The sequence below is a fragment of the Mauremys reevesii genome, linkage group 21, assembly GCF_016161935.1.
Source record: "Mauremys reevesii isolate NIE-2019 linkage group 21, ASM1616193v1, whole genome shotgun sequence".
NCBI classification, from domain to species: domain Eukaryota; kingdom Metazoa; phylum Chordata; order Testudines; family Geoemydidae; genus Mauremys; species Mauremys reevesii.
Genome location: NC_052643.1, coordinates 9,464,305 through 9,485,255, shown reverse-complemented (window position 1 = coordinate 9,485,255; position 20,951 = coordinate 9,464,305). Strand labels below are relative to the sequence as shown.

The following is a 20,951-nucleotide window of genomic DNA, read 5'->3' as shown; positions in this document are numbered from 1 at the left end:
ATTGGGGAAGAGTCGACACTTTTTTGTAAAGGGGAATCATGTCTCACCAATCTATTAGACAAGGGTGGTGATCCAGTAGATATAATGTACTTGGACTTTCAGAGACCTTTTGATAACGTCCCTCACCAAAGGCTCCTCAGCAAAGTAAGCAGTCATGGGATAAGAGGGAAGATCGTTTCATGGATCAGTAATTGGTCAAAAGATACTAAACAAAAGGTAGGAATAAATGGTTAATTTTCATAGTGGACAGAGGTAAATAATGGGTCCCCCAAGGATCTGTACATGGAACCAGTGCTGTTCAACATATTCATAAATGATATGGAAAAAGGGGTGAACAGTGAGGTGGCAAAGTTTGCAGATGATACAAAATTACTCAAGATAGCTAGGTCCAAAGCTGACTGTGAAGCATTACAAAAGGATCTCACAAAACTGGGTGACTGGGCTACAAAATGGCAGATCAAATTCAGTGTTGTGTAATGCACAATGGAAAACATAATCCCAATGCTACATACAAAATGATGGGGTCTAAATTAGCTATTACCACTTAAGAAAGAGATTGTGGCATCATCGTAGATAGGTCTCTGAAAACATTCGCTCAATGTGCAGTGGCAGTCAAAAAGCTAACAATGTTAGGAACCATTAGGAAAAAGAGCGATATTAAGAGAAAAAATAGTTTAATACCACTATATAAATCTATGGTACACCCACAGCTTGAATACTGTTGGCCTACCTCAAAAAAAAAAGTGAATTGGAAAAAGTACAGAAAAGGGCAATAAAAATGAGGATGGGTATAGGGCAGCTTCCATATAAGGAGAGATTAAAAAAAGACCGGGACTGTTCATTTTAGAAAAGAGACTAAGGGGGGATATGATAAAGGTCTATATAATCATGAATGGTGTGGAGAAAGTGAAAAAGGCAATGTTATTTCCCCCTTCACCTAAGACAAGAACCAGGCGTCACCCAATGAAATTAACAGGAAACAGATTTAAAACAAACATAAGGAAGTACTTCACACAACACTCAGTCAACCTGTGGAACTCATTGCCAGGGGATGTTGTGAAGGCCAAAAGTATAACTGGGTTCAAAAAAGAATGATAAAAACAATGGTGGGGAATCCTGGTATAGACACAGCCCTAGAGGTGTCCCCTCGAGGTAAGGGCTGAGGCACATTGGCTGGCATTGAGAGTGAAGCTAATACAGCTTCCACTAATCTTCTGTGGATAAACAAGTCTTGGGCTCTCCCATCAATCTGGCAATTTTCCCCAGCGTTCAGTTAATGAAAAATGGCTCAACATCCACATTTGCTCCTCCTTCCCCGAGACCTCACGCGTAAGAATAACGAAACTGGGTCAGAACAAAGGTTCACTTAGCCCAGTAACATGTCTTCCATCAGTGGCCAGTGCCAGATGCTTCAGAGGGAATGAACAGAACAGGGCAATTATCAAGTGATCCATCCCCTGTCATCTAGTCCTAGCTTCTGGCAGTCCAAAGTTTAGGGACACCCAGAGCATGGGGATGCATCCCTGACCATCTTGGCTAATAGTTATTGATGGACCTATCGTCCAGAAATTCTCTCATTCCAGTGGCACCGTCTGGAACCTAGCACAGACAAGGCTCCAAGCAGTCCCTGGTGTTTTAAGTGCCATGGCATCTAACCCTACTCAGAGCAGGTCTACAAAACATGGTTGTTAAGGTGCTGGTGGCCATGGGCACATTGTCTACATGGGTGTCTCCCCCAGTGTTATTGCCTGTGGAGCTGCACCAGGGGTAGCAAAAGGAGAAATAATCCTTGTGCAGACAAAGCCTTTGGGTTTCTTCATAGCTCATTCAATCCTTGGCCCCTGTGCAGAGTCTCCCAACAAGGCAGGGGTGGCTACTAGTGCCAACTGGGGCAGTGGGTTTGTCAGACGTGGCATGTGAATCTCCCTGCCAAAGCTGAGAAGAAGTTTTACTGAACCATGGCTGTCTATGTAAGAAATGGGTCAGACTGAAAAGATACATCTAAGTGAAGTCAATGGGCGTTATGCAACTGACTTCAGGATCACTGGAAGAGGAGTTATGATGGTTGAAAGAGCCGGCAGTACTGGTGTATATGTGATTGATAGTGAAGAAGACAACATGGTTAACGAGTTCGTATATCTCAGAAGCACAATCAGTGCTGATGGCCAACCCACAGGTAGGTGAAAGCAAGAACTGGGAAGGAAACTGAAGCTTTTCTGAGAATGGCAAATGTTTGGAAAAATAGAGAGATTCACACAAGGACCAAGATAAGGTTATACAATGTCACTGTGATATCCATATTGTTATATTCTTCCAAAACTTGGCAAATGCTAGAAGCCCACAACAGGAAACTTAACACATTCCATCAGAGATACTTGCAGAGAATACTTGGGGTTTGCTGATGGGATAAAGGAACCAATGCTGATGTGTTATAAAGGACTGGCCAGCAGACAATGATTCGAGAAAGAAGGCTGAAGTGGGTTGGATATGTTGTATACGTGTCAAAAAACGCTGTTCCCAGACAAGCCTGTGACTGGATACCACTTGGTGAAAGATGGAGAAGAGGAGGACTACAGCTGACCTATAATAAAACCATTGAGAAAGATGTTGCTGTCTTGGAAACAGATTACAATGGAGCAAGAAATGTGGCATTAGACAGATGGAGGCGGAAACACTGGGTTGCCTCATGTGTCATACAGCACAGGAACATCTAATCTAATCATCAAATCGCTGACTTCAATGGAAACAGAATTGGGCCCTAATCCAGGCAGGGCTGGTTGTTTAGGAGATTTGGAAGACAGAGAGAATTAAAGCAGCCGTGATTCTGACCTGTGAGTGTCGACAGCAGCTCTTCTTTCTGCATCTTGTTTCAACAAACACATCCCGAGGGGATGGTAGGATCTGTGCATGGCTATCGGAGCTGATGGGCTCAAGAAGACTAGAAGCCCATCAGTGCTGGGGATTGTTCCTCACAGCCCCTTAACTGAAGTTTTCCTTGCTTAGAATCAGAGACGTTAAAGATGAGGAGGGCCAATCAGACAACCAATCCATATCCCACACACTGCAGGCTGAGTTCCTAGATATAAATGTCCCAAACAACAGGATTTCCACCATTTCCCTTGGGAGACTGTTCCACAGCCTAGTAACTCTCACTAACATGCTCTGCTAAGCTTTCATGGCTTCCTACATCTTTGCTTTAAGGTGCCGGGCACCAGAACTCAGCTCCTGGCTTCAGCTGCTGATGCTGGCTTTGCCCAGTGGCAATGGTTTTCAAACTTTTTAGGTTGCGTACCCCTTTCCAAATAGTGTAGTCTACCACATACCCCCATCTGAGATCAGGTCATAAGATACTGATGAAAACAGAAAGAAAAGGTCTGTAAGGGATATTATCCGCCATTACAGGATTTTTCTCGCATACCCCCGTTTGAAAACCACTGCCCTATGGGAACTGGTGAACTGATCACCCAGCACTTTTCTCTACTGTATTCCCAGGTCCAATGCAGGCCCAATAGCTTAGGCTCAGGATAAGAATTGAGACTGTGAGAACCAAGAAGGTGCCCATGCCTGTCTTCAGCCATTAGCCAGAATTTGAATAAAAAAGCTCCTACTGAAGAAATCAAGGGGAGGACAGTGTAAGAGGAGAGTAAACATCTTTTTAATCTGCCCCCCGCAACTGGGTTTGTTTCTCTGATGAATGCAAAGAAGAGAAAAATAGGAGGAGACTTACTTGACCGTAGAGACCGTCCCGGTCGTGATGGAGTCCGTCTTGGAGAAGGTCGACTTCAGGTACTCAGGGGTGTTGAACGGCAAGGAGACGGGCTGCTCGGGCCCAGCCACTGGAGCACTGCTGGGGGTACTGGAGAGAGGGTTGGGGGCCAGGCTGGGTGTTGGAGCCTTGACTGGAGTGAGCTTCTGGATGTTCCTCACATCATACTTGGAAGGCCGGCCCACCTTGCCTGTCTTAAAGGCAATGGCCCCTCCCATATCTGGGCTGCCCTCGCCGGGCTTAAAGAGATGCAAGTACTTCACGTTCTCCAGGTCATACTTGGAGGCCTTCTTGTAGGTGTTGCCGTTCTGCGGCCTGATGCTCTCACCCGTCTTCAGCTTCTGGATGAAGAAGTCGTACTTGGAGGCCCGCGACATCAGGCCTTGCATCTGGGAGCTGCTCGGAGAGGGCAAGGGCAGTATGGTGGCTTTGGTCTCTGTTAGCAGGGTGGCATCAGGCCCCGGCAGTGCTCGGATGGGCTGCGTCAGCACTGATGAAGCCTCCTTGCCCAGCTTGGAGCTCAGCTCCTCAGACTTGGCTGGGTGGATGGGCCAGGAGAGCTGCTCACCGGCCTTGAGCTTGCGGATATACTCCTCGTACTTGGAGAAGCGGGCTCGCTTGCTCATGGCGTCCTCGCCAGGGAGGGAGGCAGTGGCAGAGGAGGCCTCTGAGGTAGCAGCGTTGAGCTTGTCGAAGCTGATCTTGCGGGTCAGCTCATCCCGCATGTTCTGGTCGTTGTAGCCAAACATGCCCAGGAACTCGTTCATGGTGGTGGCGGCGTAATCGCGCAGGGATGAAGCTTCCCCTGCAGAGAGATGGAGAGACAAAGAGTCATGCAAGGGGTGGATTCTCCTCTTCTCCCGTACCAGCATCGGCGGTGGGAAGGGGGGGAAGAGGGGAATATGATCTACTGACGTTTGGCTCACTTGTTAGGTTTTATGACTCTTAAATTAATTTGTTTTAAAAAAAAAAAGTAATTAATACTGGGGTAAAATAAAAAGAGTTCATCAATGCCAGGAAAATCAATTTCCTAAATGTTCTAGCCGATGGCTTTTCAGTACATTAAACAAAGTTTCATAAATGTCTCTGCACTCTTGCCTTGGCCTAATATGAAGAAAAAGTAATTTTACTGAAAGTGAGGCCAGTGCCAATATGCCAGGGTTTGTGCAACTGCGTCCCAGTGGGGGGGGGCGTGTATGTACGGGTGGGGGGGGGAGGGTGAGGGGAGAAGGCAGCTTGTGTTTGGGGCAAGGGGAGAGAGGCAAAGTGGAGTGGGGAGGAGGCATGAGCAGAGAGAAGCAGAGGTGTGGAGATGAGGGGATGAGAGAGAAAATGAAGAGGGGCGAGGGGGGCAGTGGGGGTAAGACAAGAAGGGTAAGGGGAGGTTGGGAAGGAAGAGGAGAGGAGGAGGAGGCTGTGTGTGTGTGTGGGGGGGTGAATCTCCATGGCAGCGATTCTCAACCTATTTACCAGGGGTAGGCAGCCTATGGCACGCGTGCTGAAGGTGGCACGTGAGCTGATTTTCAGTGGCACTCACACTGCCCGGGTCCTGGCCACCGGTCCAGGGGGGCTCTGCATTTTAATATAATTTTAAATGAAGTTTCTTAAACATTTTAAAAACCTTATTTACTTTGCATACAACAATAGTTTAGTTAGATATTATAGACTTATAGAAAGAGACCTTCTAAAAACGTTAAAATGTACGACTGGCACGTGAAACCTTAAATTAGAGTGAATAAATGAAGACTCAGCACAGCACTTCTGAAAGGTTGCCGACCCCTGCTATTTACCATTGTGGGCCCCATATGCAGCTCTTCATGTGTTATGTGGGCGACATCCAGACATTATATAGACTACCCGTATGGCCCTGAGGATGTCACATGGGCCACAGCTGTGAGCTGATTGGGCTGCAGGTTGAGAACCACTGCTCCATGGCCATTCCAACCCCTGCCATTGTTTTGCTAAAGTCTCTTTCCAGTGAAGCTCCTCTTAAGCATTTCCCTCTGAGACCTGATGGGCGTGAGGGGAGCCCCTACTGACCCCCAAAGGCATTACAGTTCAGGAAAGACAGCTGTATCCCTGCTATGAGCATCCATAACCCCCCACCCTGCCCTAGGGTGGGAAGCAGGCTGTGCTGGCCGAAGGCTATGCAAACTGGGTGGAGGAGGGTTGTTCCTCCCTGGGACGTGGGCTGACCGTGGTGGGGAGGGCTGTTCTGCCTGGGGGTGTGCTAAGGAGAGTGGGGAGGGCTGTTCTCCTTGGAGCTCCCCTCCTCCCCCACTCACTCCCTCAGGCAGTTTTGCTGGTCACCAGGAAGGGAAGAACATGGATCTGGAGGTCACCCAATATCAGTGTAAAGGAGGAAATAAAGATTGCTCTGACGTGCCAGCTCGGACTCATTTAGGCTTCAGTCTGACACAGCGTTCCTCCTCCTCCTCCTCTCCCTCTCGCTTTCTCCTGCAGAGTGAAGATTTACTGTGTGCAGGAGTCCTTCAAACCTCCCTCGTCATCTTTCCCAATCACTCACTCTAACTCTTGCGGGCGAGCACCATCTTTCATAGGCAGAGGGAGAGCCAGCGAGGGCAGGTACGGCAGTAGCAGGAAGGGGGTTCCTGGCATGGGGAAGCCACAATGGTTTTGATGCGCAGAGAGAATTAGCGCTGCCTTGAAAGACGGCTGGAAAGGAAGAGAGCTGAGAGAGGAAGGAAAAGAAGAGCGAGAGCTCGACAGATCCCAGGGGTTAAAATGGATCCCTGGGATCCAGGGATCTGACAGACAGCTGTGCCACACACACATGCACAAATGCTCCTGAACACACCGGCCTGACCAAGAAGCAGACTCTTAGGTCCAGGGGTTTCTTGACTCCCCAGGGTGTGCAGGGGAAGAGACAGCCGGAGAAAACAGGACCCTGCAATGGGCACTGAAAACTTCTGCTGGGCCTACATCAGTGATGCCCAATGCAGCCAGGCACATGGGGCATAAACCCTGCTGCAGTGCTGGCCATGGAATTGCCAAAGTCCCACTGACACAGAGCATGAGGCTGACGCTTGCAGCAAAGGTCTGAGGAGGTGCCTGCTAAGCTAGGATATAGAATTCAGGACAGTGGCACTGAGAGCCGGCCGAGCACGCTGCTCCTTTCCACTGCTCAGCACCAGTGTCTTGGATCCAAAGACCATGTGCTCCTACCCGTACTATACCCAGACACCAGGAATAAGAGCAGATTGACCAACCAGTCACACACCAGGGGTGCAATTTCCCCTCCAGCAGGATGTCCAGGCCTCTATGTACTGTCCCTAAGTGGCATACCAGCCCTCCTTGTTCTGAAGACCATTACTCCTTGTTCAGAGGGGGAGGTTTAGGTTAGACATTAGGAAAAACTTTTTCACTAGTAGGGTGGTGAAGCACTGGAATGGGTTACCTAGGGAGGTGGTGGAATCTCCTTCCTTAGAGGTTTTTAAGGTCAGGCTTGACAAAGCCCTGGCTGGGATGATTTAGTTGGATTGGCCCTGCTTTGAGCAGGGGGTTGGACTAGATGACCTCCTGAGGTCCCTTCCAACCCTGAGATTCTATGATTCTATGAAATAGCCATGTGAGTTTCTCAGTGTCAGTCTAGACAGGTGCCTGAATGCAGAACCGGGCCCCCTTACTTAGGACCCGTGTTTGATAACTAGGCTCAGAAAATGATACATCACAAGGGAAGAAAGGGGAAAAAAAACCTCAGGAATCTAGGGCTCCTCTCACAGGGGTGGGGCCTTTTCACCTCCCCCTTTCCCACCCTCCCGTGGCCCCTCACCACTCTGAGATCCCAAGGGCATCACCTTTCACTTACACACGCCGAGACATTAAAGCATTTCCTGCTGCTTTAATGCTTTTCACTTTTTTGCTGCCTTTCCCTCTTCTCCACCCCCACCCCAACGTAACCCTATAGCCCCAATGGAAGTGATTAATCCCATAAAATCCCCCCTGGGTCTAAGATTTTCCTGTTCCTGCTAAATTGGTCTCCCCTCTTCTGCTTTTCATCTCTCTTTGGACCTGCAAAGTGATCCCTGGTCTCCCTCATGTTTCCCCAGACTCCAGGCCTGGTGAAACCCCATCCACCCCGAGTCAAACTGCAAAAGGAAAAGGGCAGCATGGAGGGATCTGAAAGGAAATTAAACCAGTGATCGCTGGCTTTAATGGCTGCCCTGGAAGGCAGGGCCAGGCGGTCCCTACCCCTGCTCTTGGAGGGTGGGGATGATCCGTATTCATCAGAACATTGCTGTGTCTATCACCTGCGTATGCACGCGCGCGCACACACACACACACACACACACACAGAGGAATCCTACAGAAGTCATAACAGGTGGGAGACCAAGTTGTGATTTAGGTAAAATCCACAAAACCTTTGCCCCATCTCAGGGCAGAACTGGTGGAGAGATCAAAGAGGTGAGAAACAACCCCCCTTCCCTCTGCCCCAGCTGCACCTCCTTGCCCTGGGCTTCCCAATTCCCAGCCTGAAGCACGAGCAAAGGAAGAAGCAGCTGGGAGACCCCACTTTTGGATCCCACATTCCAGGTCAACTTTGCAGCTCCCAGGCTGGCTCAGACCTTGCACAAATTAAACACCCAAACCCTTAAAAGAGACCTGGGAATCCCAGAATTTCCCTCTGAGGCTGGGAGATGCTGCCCTGTGAGCTGCTGGAAACAGCACCACTGGGATTGGAAATCACCTTTGGTAATTGAAAACACAAAATGAGGGAGGGGGGTGGGGGGGCACACCTGGACAGAGTCTGGGGCTGAGCTCAGGTCCCAGGGAGGATTGCAGCAGTCCCTTCTCATTTCACCTGAACTGGCTGTTCACCTCCAGTCCCACAAGCCACGGCTTCCACTTTGCTTCTCCTTTGATCAAATCGATACTGGAGGATCACATTAAAGGTTCTGGGAGATCAACCATCCTGGTGGCCTCTCTTTATCCCCAACAAGGCAGATCTCAGGCAAAGCAGGGCAGGTTTCTTCTGCACTCTGCCCAGCCGGCGTGCCTCGACCCAGACCTGCAGGTGCACCCACAAGCGACAGTCCCCAAAGCCCTGCCAGCCCTTGGCTTCCAAGACAGAGGCATGCGAGAGCCAGCTGTGGCGGCTACAGCATGGACAGCTGCCCACTGGGAGACCCACTCACTTCATTTCACACAAACCACCAAAGAGCCACAATAGCTGGGAACTATTTTGTTGAACTACAGACCTAGAGGCCAACAGCTGCATTATCCTGATCCCAATTCACTGAGCCACCTGGTCCCCCATTCCTGACGGTGGGGTGGACAAAGGGGGGTGAACCCTTGTGGAGAGGATATTGTACTGAGGCTGTGCTCCTCCCCAATAACTGTTGAACCCCCTGTGCCCTGGGCAGCATGGTCCCTGGGTCTGCCTCTCTCCCTCACCGTCCCCTTCTTCCTGCAGCACATTTTTCTCTCCCCTTCTGCACGATAACAAAGGGCTCCCTCTCCCCCTGCCGCTGCTCTCCATTTGTGGGCATTGCCAAAGAGCAGAGATCTGTGTGTCTCGGAGCAGCTATCGTATCACGAAGGATCCAGAGCGAGCCAAAAAAAAGGGGCTAAAAATAGCCCGCAGCAGCACACTATATATGGAAGGAAAAGCAAAACAGCCCAAATGGAGCGCAAGGTCTGGACACCGGGGGATGGGGCGTCCCAGATGGGGCTTTGTCCGTTGTCCTGGCCAGGAGGGGAAACCACGCCGATTTTGGGGATACAGGGCAAAGAAGCGAGAAACTGGGTGCTGGTGCATGCCCCTGAAATGCTTCTTAGTGCGGGAGGTTGTCCAGGAAATTGTAAGTGGGGAGGAAACCCCTTTATGGGAGGGTCTGGGGGAAGAAGAGGAGACGTTCACCTTCTGATGGAGCAGGCTTAATAAATAAAGCAAACAAATAAATAAATAGCTAAATGAAAGAAACTTTGAAAGCTCAGTGAGGAAAAGGCTCCGGGTGACTATCCCTACCATCCTACTGTGGGACAGATTGTAAGACCGGTGTGTGTATGGCCGTGTGGGTGTGTATAAAAGTATGTGTAGGGAAGCGTGCATCAGTCCGGGTGCAAGGGTTGTGGATGTGTGAGAACGAAGGAGTCAGCATGTTTGTGTGTTAGTGACAGATTTTGTCACCCGTCTCCGGACAAACACCTGCTTTTCAGATTTGGGAAGACACACAAGGTGAGGCTGGGAGCTGACTCGCATTCAGACCAGCTCTTGTCAACCCCCTGTGTCTGAGGAGGGAACCAGGCAGAGAACAAGACTGTCCCTCCACAGGGGATTTCACCTTTCATTGTGTCTCCTGGGCTGAGTCCCATCTTGCTTCTGAGTCTGGGGGCTTGAAAAGCTGGCCCTGAAGGCTTACGCTCAGGCCAGTCCTCAGCAAGCTCTCTGCACACTCCACTCAATCCAGTCTGATAGGACTTTTGATTCTGGGCAGCAGAAAGAAATCCCCTGGAGAAGGTGTCAAGTTGCAAATTGGCAGAGATGCAGGATCAGATCCCAGGAGAGTTTAGTGGAAGACGTGAATGAAGGAGGAAGGAGCCCCGATGAAAGGTCTCTAGGTAATTATCTGGAGGCCACATAAACTGGGCGAGTGCCCTGACAAGCCAGAACCCTGGAGCTACAATCCTGCCTCCCATACACCTGCTCTAAGCCCAGACAGCCTTTTTTTCAAGCCACAGGACCAAATTCCTCCCTCGTGTCAACAACTGCAGCCCCATCTAAGTCAATGGGAGTTGCACCCTGTTATACCAGGTCTGAATATCAGTGTGGACAAGCCCAGAATTTGGACTGGCTTAAATGAAGAGAGAAAACAAGGAGAATTCAATCCTTCCCAAAGAAAGAAATCCTCAGCCCATGGTTTACAGGGAGAAGTCAGGGGCACATTTCCAATAGGATTCTCAAAACACGTGCATGAAACCTGCATGTGCCTCTGCTTGTGTGTCAACCCCTATGGCTGTGCCTGCCATTCGGGCATAGTATGTGCTATTACCTTGCACACTCATGGCCTGCGTGCTCACAAGAACTGAATGCATTCGCGTGTGATCCTTTGATGCTCTGGATGTAAAAAGGCACATTGCTGGCAACCCTCTCTCCTCTTACCACCAGCTCCTCTTTAGTTACCACAGGTTGGCCACATACTTCTATTTTCTCCCTTTCCCCCTTTTTTGCAAATCTGAGCTGCAAACAGTGGGGGGGAGGGGCAAAGAAGGGGAATTAAACCAAACTACAAACCGAGTCCAGGCGCAATCACCTTGTGTCTGGGAACGACAAGGGCTTTCCTATCAAAGGAAACTGAAGGTCACACTTTTCCTCATTGATCTTGCAATGTTTGTTAATTACTCTGTCACTGATGTGGCGAAGGATAATTAAACAGCTCTGTTTATATCTTATATGCATAATTATGTGCGCTGCCACTGAACTCGCAAAGACTAGAGAATGTGCCTCTCCAGAAGGGGAACGGACAGACGGAGATGAGCTTTGGCTGCATTATTAGCAGGAGGAGGAAAACACACGCACACACAAAAGAGGGAAAGTTTGATGGATTTGCAAAGTGCTCAGACGGGGGAGGTGTGATCTTTCTATCAAGAGATTCAGCCCAAGTGTGTGACAGATCTAGATCTTGGCAGGAGGGGCCAACTCTACCCTGGGGAATTCCGTCAGCTTTGAGCTTCCATCCACACTTGGTACTTAAATGGCCCTGGATGTTGATCTGGAGACACTGGTCACTCCAGGAATGAAATAATTCATCCTGGGCTTCCCCCCAGCACACAAATACAGGCCACCAGTGCCTCTTGATAAATTCAGCCTGAGCAAAATCTGACCCTGAATTTCTCTGCGTCAGGAGTAAATTAAAATTCTAAAACGGCATGTAACCATGAGGGGGAAACACCCCTAGAAGGGGTAATGCACCAATCAGAATTCAGGCACTGGGGTGCTGGGGAGTAAGGGGCAGACGGGAGAGCCTGAGGGCTTGGGAATTCATCGATTCTCTGAGGAATGAGTATGGGTCCCTGACTGCAGCGAGAGTTACCACAGAGTACAGGGTGACCAGATGTCCCAATTTTATAGGGACAGTCCCAATATTCGAGGCTTTGTCTTATACAGGTGCCTATTACCCTCCACCCTGTCCCAATTTTTCACACTTGCTATCTGGTCACCCTAACAGGGTATAAAGAGCAGGATAGAGCTTTTCACAAAGCACCTTACAAAGGACAGGAGTAAGATGGCATCACCCCGAACTCCCTTCAGCCTGTCTGGCTAGGATAACCTTGGAAGTGAGGAAAGAACCTGGATGTGCAGTGTGTCTGTTATGTGGCTGGGTTTAATATCAATAGAGGGGATGTTGACAATAATAAATCAGTCAATCACAGAAAGAATGAAAGAAAGTTTTCTCTGTCAGGAGAAATCTGGTTTCTTCACAGAACTAAACAAAGCAGTGGAGGATTGTGGTGTCCAAGTCGGAGGTGTGTGTCACTGGGCCAGTGGCAGTGTTGCTCCTCTGGAGGAGAGGGTAGGGAGTCCTCTCTGAGGGTATGTCTACACTGCCCACGTTACAGCACGACCGCGGCAGTGCTGTGACATGGGCAGTATAGACACGCTTTATTGCCAGGCGAGACAGGGGCAGCTCTAGCAATTTGGCCGCCCCAAGCACGGCGGCACGCTGCGGGGGGCGCTCTGGCGGTCGCCGGTCCCGCGGCTCCGGTAGACCTCCCGCAGACGTGCCTGCGGAGGGTCCGCTGGTCCCGCGGCTCCGGTGGAGCATCCGCAGGCATGCCTGAGGGAGGTCCACCGGAGCCGCCTGCCGCCCTCCCGGCGACCGGCAGAGCGCCCCCCGCAGCATGCTGCCCCAAGCGCGCGCTTGGCACGCTGGGGTCTGGAGCCGGCCCTGAGGGGAGAGCTCTCTCAGTGATAAAAAAAAAACCCACCCCGAATGAGCGGTGGTAGCTTTATCCAGCACCCGGTGATAAAGTGCTGTCTATACTGGCGCTTTTCAGCGCTAAAATTTTTTTCACTCAGGGCTGTGTGTTTTTCACACCCCGGAATTACTAAAGTTTTAGTGCTGAAAGTGGCAGTGTAGACACAGCCTTACACTCAGTTCTAATATCCCAGCTAATCTGCCCACACTGCAGCTCCTTCATTCACCTGGACTCTTTTCAAGGCTCACCTTAGATAAGAAGAAATAACAATAGCTTGCAAGTTACACCCAGAGCTGCTGCCTTCAGTCTGCACACATGGCCATAAACAAACACGCACAGCAGCCAAGCACTTGCATGGACACATGCAACCTACATGCACACACACAAAAACACAGACACACCACATATACATAAATGTGAACACATGCAACAAACATGTATGTGCACAGGAACTTACTTGCAACAGACACAAATATCCTGAAGGCAGCACACACACACACACTCATCCAAGCCTGTGGTCTAACCATCCATATTCCTTACACAAACCTGCCTGCCATATTCTGGGGAGCGCGCAGCCAAGTGTGTGTATAAATACACTGGCAGTCTCCTGGAGGTTCGGCTAGGAGAGCAGCTTGGGTCCTGCCCTCCACCGGGAAACCTGAACATGAAATGTAGTGCCAAATGCCTTTATCTTCACCTAAATTATATACAGGGATCTGTGGGGCGGGGGATGGATCCAACCAGATAAAGGGGTCTGTGGGGTGGGAGCCACCTAGATAAAGAAATCTGGGATCCACCCAGATAAAGGAATCTAGGGGTGGGATTTGGGATCTACCCAGATGAAGGAATCCCCAGAAGGGGTTCCAAGGCAGTGGGACTTCAAGGGCAGCTTCCAGCTGTAAATCACAGAGCAGCCCGCCCACTGCAGTAGAGAACTTAGGGGCTCTGAAAATGCCGCTCACTCCTTTGCCCCGGTAGTCAAGCTTACCTAATGGACGTAGGGCAACCGAGGTTACTCACACTGCCCTGCCTAAAATGCTGGTCTTGGGACTCCATTGTGCGGGACGGTAGATGGGGCAATGACTTACCTGAGGCAGCTCCTCCAGACAGCTTGGAGCCCGTCTGGCTGCTGGAAGGTCGGTAACTTTCATCCTTGGAGGCAGGCCCATCCGAATCCCTGTCGTCCGGGAAGCTGCCGTCTGCCTCGTCCCCATTATCTTCTTCATCGCTGCAGCCCTTGGGCTGTACCATGTAAACCCCTTCGGGGGGCACCTCCACGCTCTCGGTGGCCTTACATTCCTTGCCCTCTGCTCGGCCCAGCAGGGTCTCGTCATTGTACTCCCCGTTCACCCACTTCTCAATCACCTCCCTCCGCTTGTCCTCCTCTATCTTCTGAACACGGTTAAGTCCATCAGAAACCTTGGCCCCCAGCTCCTTGGTCTCAGGCTGGGGCGGTTCTTTGTTGCCGCTTTCCCGCTGGGGACCCTTGTCCAACCGCACCTGTTCAGATCCCCCATGATCGAAGACCACCTGGCGGCTGAGCTTGGCACAGATCGCATTTAGCTTCAGGCCGCCTTTGCGCTTGGCAGCCATCTTGGATTTTCCTGAGGTTGCGTCAGTGCATATACTTCTTTCAGCTGGAAAGAGACAGAGGGAGAAATACATCGCATTAGAGGGAAAGCTCTGACATTCAGAAACTCAAAGCCCATCTACAAACATCTGACCCCACCCAGCTGCCTTAAAACACAGTGTTTACCCTCTGAAAGAAGGAACTGCCATGAACTCCCGATGCCTTGTGGAGGACCTGAGTCTCAGGGAGTGTAACGTGGAGTTCACCCACAGTCTTTCAGCAACACCACAGAGAGAGGCCTCCTTTAAAACACATCAGGCCGCATTCAGTCCTGATCTAAGTGCGTGTAATGCCACTGACTTCAGCGTGCAGCCACTTACGCCAGGACTGAATCTGGCTGAATGGGTCCCTGAATGTCGCAGACAAAATTCACCTCTGGTATAATTGTGTAACCCACTGGTGAGTGTGTGATACAGATCCCCCTGTGTGCCTGAGCCACAGAGGATACAAGTTGGATGCAGCCCTACCTAGGGAGCCTTGATTCTTTCTCTTAAGTTGTAGCTACTCAGGCTTCTAGCTCTGGAGGTCCCTAGTTCAATGCCTGGTGCATTGGCCAAGATGGCACTGTCACAACTGCACTGAAGCCAATGGAGTTACATCAGAGGTGTCTGTAGGAAAGATAGGGCTCCAAATTCTAGCTCCAGGGAATGCAAGCAACTCCCCCATTGGCCTCAGTGCAATTTACTGGTATCCTAAGGCAGGAAAATCAGATGGAAGGGGAAAGAAGGAGGAACAGTACTGGGGTTTAGTATCAGTCAGTAACACCCCTTCTCCACCTCACACACAGAGGAAATTCCGTCCTTATGCTTCTCTGCACAATCTTAGTTGGGGTTTGTCATTTTAATGTAGTTTACTCATATGTGACAGCTAGTCAAGGTGGAAACGGAGAGAAAAGAAGGGAGGAAGGACCTTAATTTCAAGGTGAGGGAATGTCTTGAACTGATCAGTCCCTACCACAAAGTCACTTGTATAATTAACAACTATTAACAAGATTTAATCCAATTAAAAGCAGCAAACTGCACAAAGAGAACATTAGGGTTGCGCGGTTGTTGTTTTTGGGTGCCTTTAAGAGTGACCAGGCTAAGAAAGGGTTAAAGCTCCAAAGGCAGGAAAGGAGCGTGCAGCCTTCACTCTACCCCTGCGGTCACACACCTGTCCTCAAAACCAGACAGCGTCACCCACGCCCTCACTTTCTGCACCCCAGCTGCTCTCTCGCCACACCTTGTCGTGGCCACTCTGCACGCTTGCAGTGCTCTTGCCATCCCCTCGATCCCTCTTCAGCCTCCTTGTGCTGTGATGCTCTTGCCGCTCCCTTGGTCTCTAGCTGTGCCTGCTGCACACTATTCACACTCTCACTCTCTGAGCCCTCTCGACTCTGGGCCTGTATCTTCCCCTATCGTCCCTCTAGCCACACTCATTCTCTCATCCTGCTTATTCTCTCTGCTCCTCCCCCTTCGCTAGTAACAACCAGCCCTGCAAAGGCCAGTGTGAACACTCTCCATCCTTGCCCCTTGTCCTTGAGTCACACAAAGACTCCCCTGACGTCTCCTTTGGGCTCCTGAGGCCAGAAAGCACAGGCAACCCTCTCACTAGAACTCACACTTCTCTCCTAAGCCATGTGGGACTCTGGGAAAGGCACCCACAAAATGGCTAGGTGCCCACATAAGCCTGGGATTTCATGCAGGCCAATAGATGTGAGTGCATTTCCAGGCCCTCCCTTTGACTTCATGTCCATCAGAGGGGCAAGGCAGAGGGGAGCCATCTCCTCCTCATCGCAGAGGACTGGTGCTTTCCATGCAATAACTCTGATGGCCAGCCCCGAAGATCCTGCTGCACAGAAGCGCTTAATCAGACCCCCTACGATGCACCCAGAAGCCATTGTGACAGCCCCTAATCCCATAACATGACAGCCCAATACAAACAGACTGAAACTTTAGACTCTGTCCGAGAGCCAGAGAGCGGCTGCTTAGCGTAAACTCCTGACAGCTTCAGACACAATCTCCTGTCAAGGAGTGTAAGAAAAATACACCTCCACCCCGCGACAAACATGTGTCAGCCTCCCCCACCCTCACACACACAGGGAGGCACAAATGCATACTGTGCCCTTATAATGGTGCATCCCCTTCTGCACCCAGCCCACCCACGCACCCAAGCAAAACACGTATAATTCCCCCAATGCAGACACATGCATTCATAAATATACCCACATCTCTCACACACACATGCACATCTGCATACACACACAGAGAGGCATATACATCTCCCCAGACCCATAAACTTACACACCCTGCTCACACTTACTCCTTACACGCTCACCCTCCACACACACACACACACACACACACACACACACCATCCCCAAATGAATATAGGCCGAAACTGACAGGATTCAAAACCGCATACACCTGTGCACTTCTACACAGCCACCCATGCGTCCACCATCCACATTTAGGACAGGAAGTGAAGAAGGATTCCATGCACTACTGGAACTACAGAGGCAATCTAAGGAGGCAGCAGGAACTGCTAATCACTCCAACTGGAATCAGGCCAGGACACTGAGGTTACGCCCGTATGCTTGGGAAAAGGGCCAGGGGAGCTTCATTGACTGCAGGTGGTTAGGACAGCATCTCCGGCAGCATGAGGTGCTCTGGCATGGGGCAAGGCACTCCATCATCTATGACTTACCAGCACCACTCTCTCTAGCCATGCTTGGCAGTTCCCTACCTAAGTTCTCACGAGGCTAGTGAGACCAGACAAGTTCACAGCTGGAGGTAATGGGACAGCAGAGTATCAGCAGCCCCTAATTCCAGGGTTTAGGATGAAGGAGATTCTCCCCACTCTGCCGCTCCCCCTCCTTCCTACAGTCAGGGCTGGTCCCATTATTCTGGCCTGGAGGTGAGCAACCAAGTGCGCGCACCAGACGACAAATGAATCTATAAATATTTATTCAAAGGAAGAGGAGAACAGACGTTCGCGAGGCTGCACTTGCTGCGTATGTCGCAGCTCGAGGGAGCCTGCAACTCGTCTTCCCTTCCTGGCTGTGCCTCTCTCCATCTCACCCCTTGTGCCTCCACCCCACCAGCCTCTGCCCCACTTCACCCCCTGCCTCTGCCCCACCTCCTCATCCCGTGGCTCTGCGCCATCCAACGGCTCTCTCTCTCCTCCCCTTGTATCTGTGGGGTCCTCTTGCAGATCACGTCTCCCCTTAATCCCCATCATGTTGCCCCCACGTCTGCTCCACCAACTATTTTGCCCTGCTCCGCTCACACTTTCTGCCAGGCTTTTCGCCTTCCCCCGGTTCCCAGGAACCCTGTTATTCTGGAGGTGGGGACTGTGTCCTGGATTTCATGGCCCAGCACTGGAGCACAGTCTGAACCTCTGTAACTGCCCCCACAAAACCCACCCCAGCAGTTCTGTCAGAAACCCTTGAGTGCCGATGTGTGTCAGGGGCCAGGCAGGGGCACTCTTTCCAATGCCATGCCTACACACAGTGCCCTTCCATGTGGCAGTGGCCAGAGCAAGGGACCGGGAGTCAGAACTTCCATTGTCAGCTGGAGAGGATGAGGTGGGAAATGTGGTCTAATGGTCAACACAGGAGCTGGGAATCAGGATCCCTGGGTTCTATTGCCAGCTCTGTAGCTGACTCACTGTGTGAGCCTGTGCAAGTCACTTTGCCTCTTTGTGCCTCTGTTTCCCTACCTGCAACATCGTGGGCTTTAATTGCTGCTCAACAGCCCTTTATAAGCACAACTGATTGCCCCTCTGCCCAGCTGGGTCAAGGGTGCAGGAGGAGAGCGCACTCCCTAGGTTGTTGGCTTGTAAAGGCACGGACGCCTTAGGTGACCTTCAACCCACTGATGCTGAACTCTCTGCGCTTCCTTCCTGCAGGCAGAGGGGGCGGAACTGAGCTGCTGAGCAAGGGATCCTCACTGGTCTCCTCTGCACAAGGGGTGGGTAGGTGGGTGGATTTTGGGAGCTAAGCAGAGTCTCCTCTCCCCGCACCCACACTCTGCCTCCACACCCCACACCGCCCTGCGTCTCCATTGCACTGTTTAAAGATTCCTGGCTAAGTAAACATCCCCCTTTATTTTCTTCCCCCAAACAGAAATGTTTTGATTTCACATCAATCTGAGGAAGCCATTTATAACCCGAGCCTGTCACAGGGACTTTTCATCTCTGCCCAGGACAAACTCTCCCACATGCTCTATTTACACTGAGCACTTCCTCTGAAAACAATACTGCCGCGAGTGTATACCATGGCCCCGGGGTGGAGGAGATGCAGCCACCCCCTGCTCTGCCCTGAGACCTCCTACAGCACAAAGGGGGACCGGCCTGAAGAACAAGGAGCGCAAGTGGAGCATAGGGCCCCGGGGGAGGGGGGGCAGAACCTCCCTCTCAAGTTCACTGACCCCCCCACCCCAACAGGACCCTCCATTATCCCCATCCTGCTGCCACTGCACCCAACAGTCTAGCTGTTCCCTCTTAGCTGGCGAGGGCCCCGCGCTCATGGGGGGAGGGAGAAAGGGGGGCCCAGATGGAAGCTGTGAGCTGCTGTCTGAGAGCACGGAGGGCCGCACCTCACTTGAAGGGAGGGAACGCGAAGAGGGAGAGGCGGGAGGAAAGACTAAAGGGAAGAAGCCCCAAGAGTAACCTCACAGCGGTAAAGCTGCCTTTGCAGAATGGCACTTGCCTGTGCGGTGACCCTGCTGGAAACCTGCCGTCTCTGAGGTAGTGAACATCACATAGCAACTGAGTCCAGCACAGGGTCCCTGAATGGTCCTCACTCTGCCGAGCTGGCTCAGTCCTGCTCCCAGTGGAGTCTGGGCTCCAGGATGTACTACTATTGTTGTTTGTATTCTGGAAGCACCTATAGGCCCCAAGTGAGATCAGGGCCCCACTGCGCTAGGTGCTGTACAAATGAAGCAAGACACAGTCCCTGCTCAGAGGAGCTTGCAATTGAAACAGATGTGTCAAAGTTCTACAGATGGGAACTGAAGCACAGAGAGATTAAGTGACTGGCCTAAAAATCACACAGGAGGCTTGTAGCACAGCCATAAGCCCAACACAGATCTCCTAAGTCCCCATCCAAGGCCACCCTGCCTCTCACGACTGGACCCTTTGTTAACCGAAACCCACACTCTTTCAGATCACATCCGACCATGTCCTCCACCAGGCTGAGCACCAGGTCACTGCTGAGTCCCAGCTTTGAATGACGGCCAGCTGGAGTTCCCGGAGCCAGATGAATCCAGAGCAAGATGGGGGAGGGAAGAGAAAACACTCCCCCACTCCATACTCCGAAAGGGCAGCCGGAGTTCCAAATAATCCGCCGAGACGGGACAATTTCAGGCTGAAAGGACAACAGTGCAGGGAGTTCTAAGGGAGCAAAACCAAGGGGACAGCAAGGGAGCTCCGAGAAAGGCAACCTCTACCACAGGAGCTGCAATGGAGTCTCTGCCTTCCTCCCGCCTGCCCCAGTACACACACTCAGGCCTCTCTCTACACGCCTCCCGCCTTCCTTCAGAGCAGGACTCCTGGGTCCCCTCTCGCCCTGCTTTGAAGCCATTGTGTGCAGTGGAGTTATTCCTGCGTCAGTGAGAGGAGAATCCAGCCCTTACGATCCTGGTCTGGGGGGCAGGGGAAAAGGGGAGCCTAGGTGGTATAAAGAAGGACCAGGGTAGATAGGAGACACTCTGTCTGTAGGGGGGGGGGAGTGTGGATGCATAGAAGGAATACGGAGAGTCAGGGGCAGGATTGAGGTGGGAAATAGGGGATCCCCACTGAGAGGGAAGGACTGTGGCTGGGGAGAGAAATTCCAGCTCTGTGGGCAAGGACCAGGGTGGGAAAAGACTCTGGCTGAGGAGGGAGGGGATCAAGAGGAGGGGGGCAGTTCTGGCTGTGGGGCAAGTAGGTTGTGGGGGGACAACTACAGGGAGGAGGTCCTGGCTGTGGGGTTAGGAAGAGAAGGGTATCCCAGGTGTGAGGAGGAGATTTTGGCTAGGGGGAGAGAAGGAGGAGTTTGTCCTGGCTTTGGGGAGGGGATGACGGGATTCTTGGCTATGGGGAGGGGTTTCTGGCTGTGGGGAGAGGATTAAGAGGGGGTCCTGACTGTGCGGAGGGGATTATGGGGTTCCTGGCTGTGGGGAGGGGGTTGTCTGTGGGGAGGGGTTCTGGGCTGTGTGGAGGGAATTACAGGGTTCCTGTTTGTGGGGAGGGGGTTCTGTCTGTGGGGAGAGGATGAGGAGCAATTCCTGTCTGTGTGGTGGGGGTTCTGGCTGTGGGAGGGGATGAGGAAGGGGTTCTGAGTGTGGGGATGGGGTTCTGGCTGTGGGGAGGGGATGAGGAGGGGGCTCTGACTGTGGGGAGAGGGTTCTGATTGTGGGGAGAGGATGAGGAAAGGGTTCTGGCTGTGGGGATGGGGTTCTGGCTGTGTGGAGGGGAGGAGTAGGGGGCTCTGACTGTGGGGAGGGGGTTCTGATTGTGGGGAGGATGAGGAAAGGGTTCTGGCTGTGGGGAGGGGTTCTGGCTGTGGGAGGGGATGAGGAAGGGGTTCTGAGTGTGGGATGGGGTTCTGGCTGTGGGGAGGGGATGAGGAGTGGGTTCTGAGTGTGGGGATGG

At 51.6% G+C, this 20,951-nt stretch overlaps 1 protein-coding gene across 6 annotated transcripts in view; it reads right to left on the bottom strand.

The window, feature by feature from the left end:
* CASZ1 (castor zinc finger 1) overlaps window positions 1-20,951 on the bottom strand; it is a 258,564-nt gene that overhangs the window by 49,960 nt on the left and 187,653 nt on the right. For all 6 annotated transcript variants that reach the window (XM_039509271.1, XM_039509273.1, XM_039509269.1 and 3 more), the window contains 2 exons: window positions 13,795-14,343; window positions 3,728-4,571 (listed from right to left, as the gene is read on the bottom strand). In XM_039509271.1, coding sequence (XP_039365205.1) covers window positions 3,728-4,571; window positions 13,795-14,343 — 1,393 coding nt within the window. The remainder of the gene's footprint in view (window positions 1-3,727; window positions 4,572-13,794; window positions 14,344-20,951) is intronic.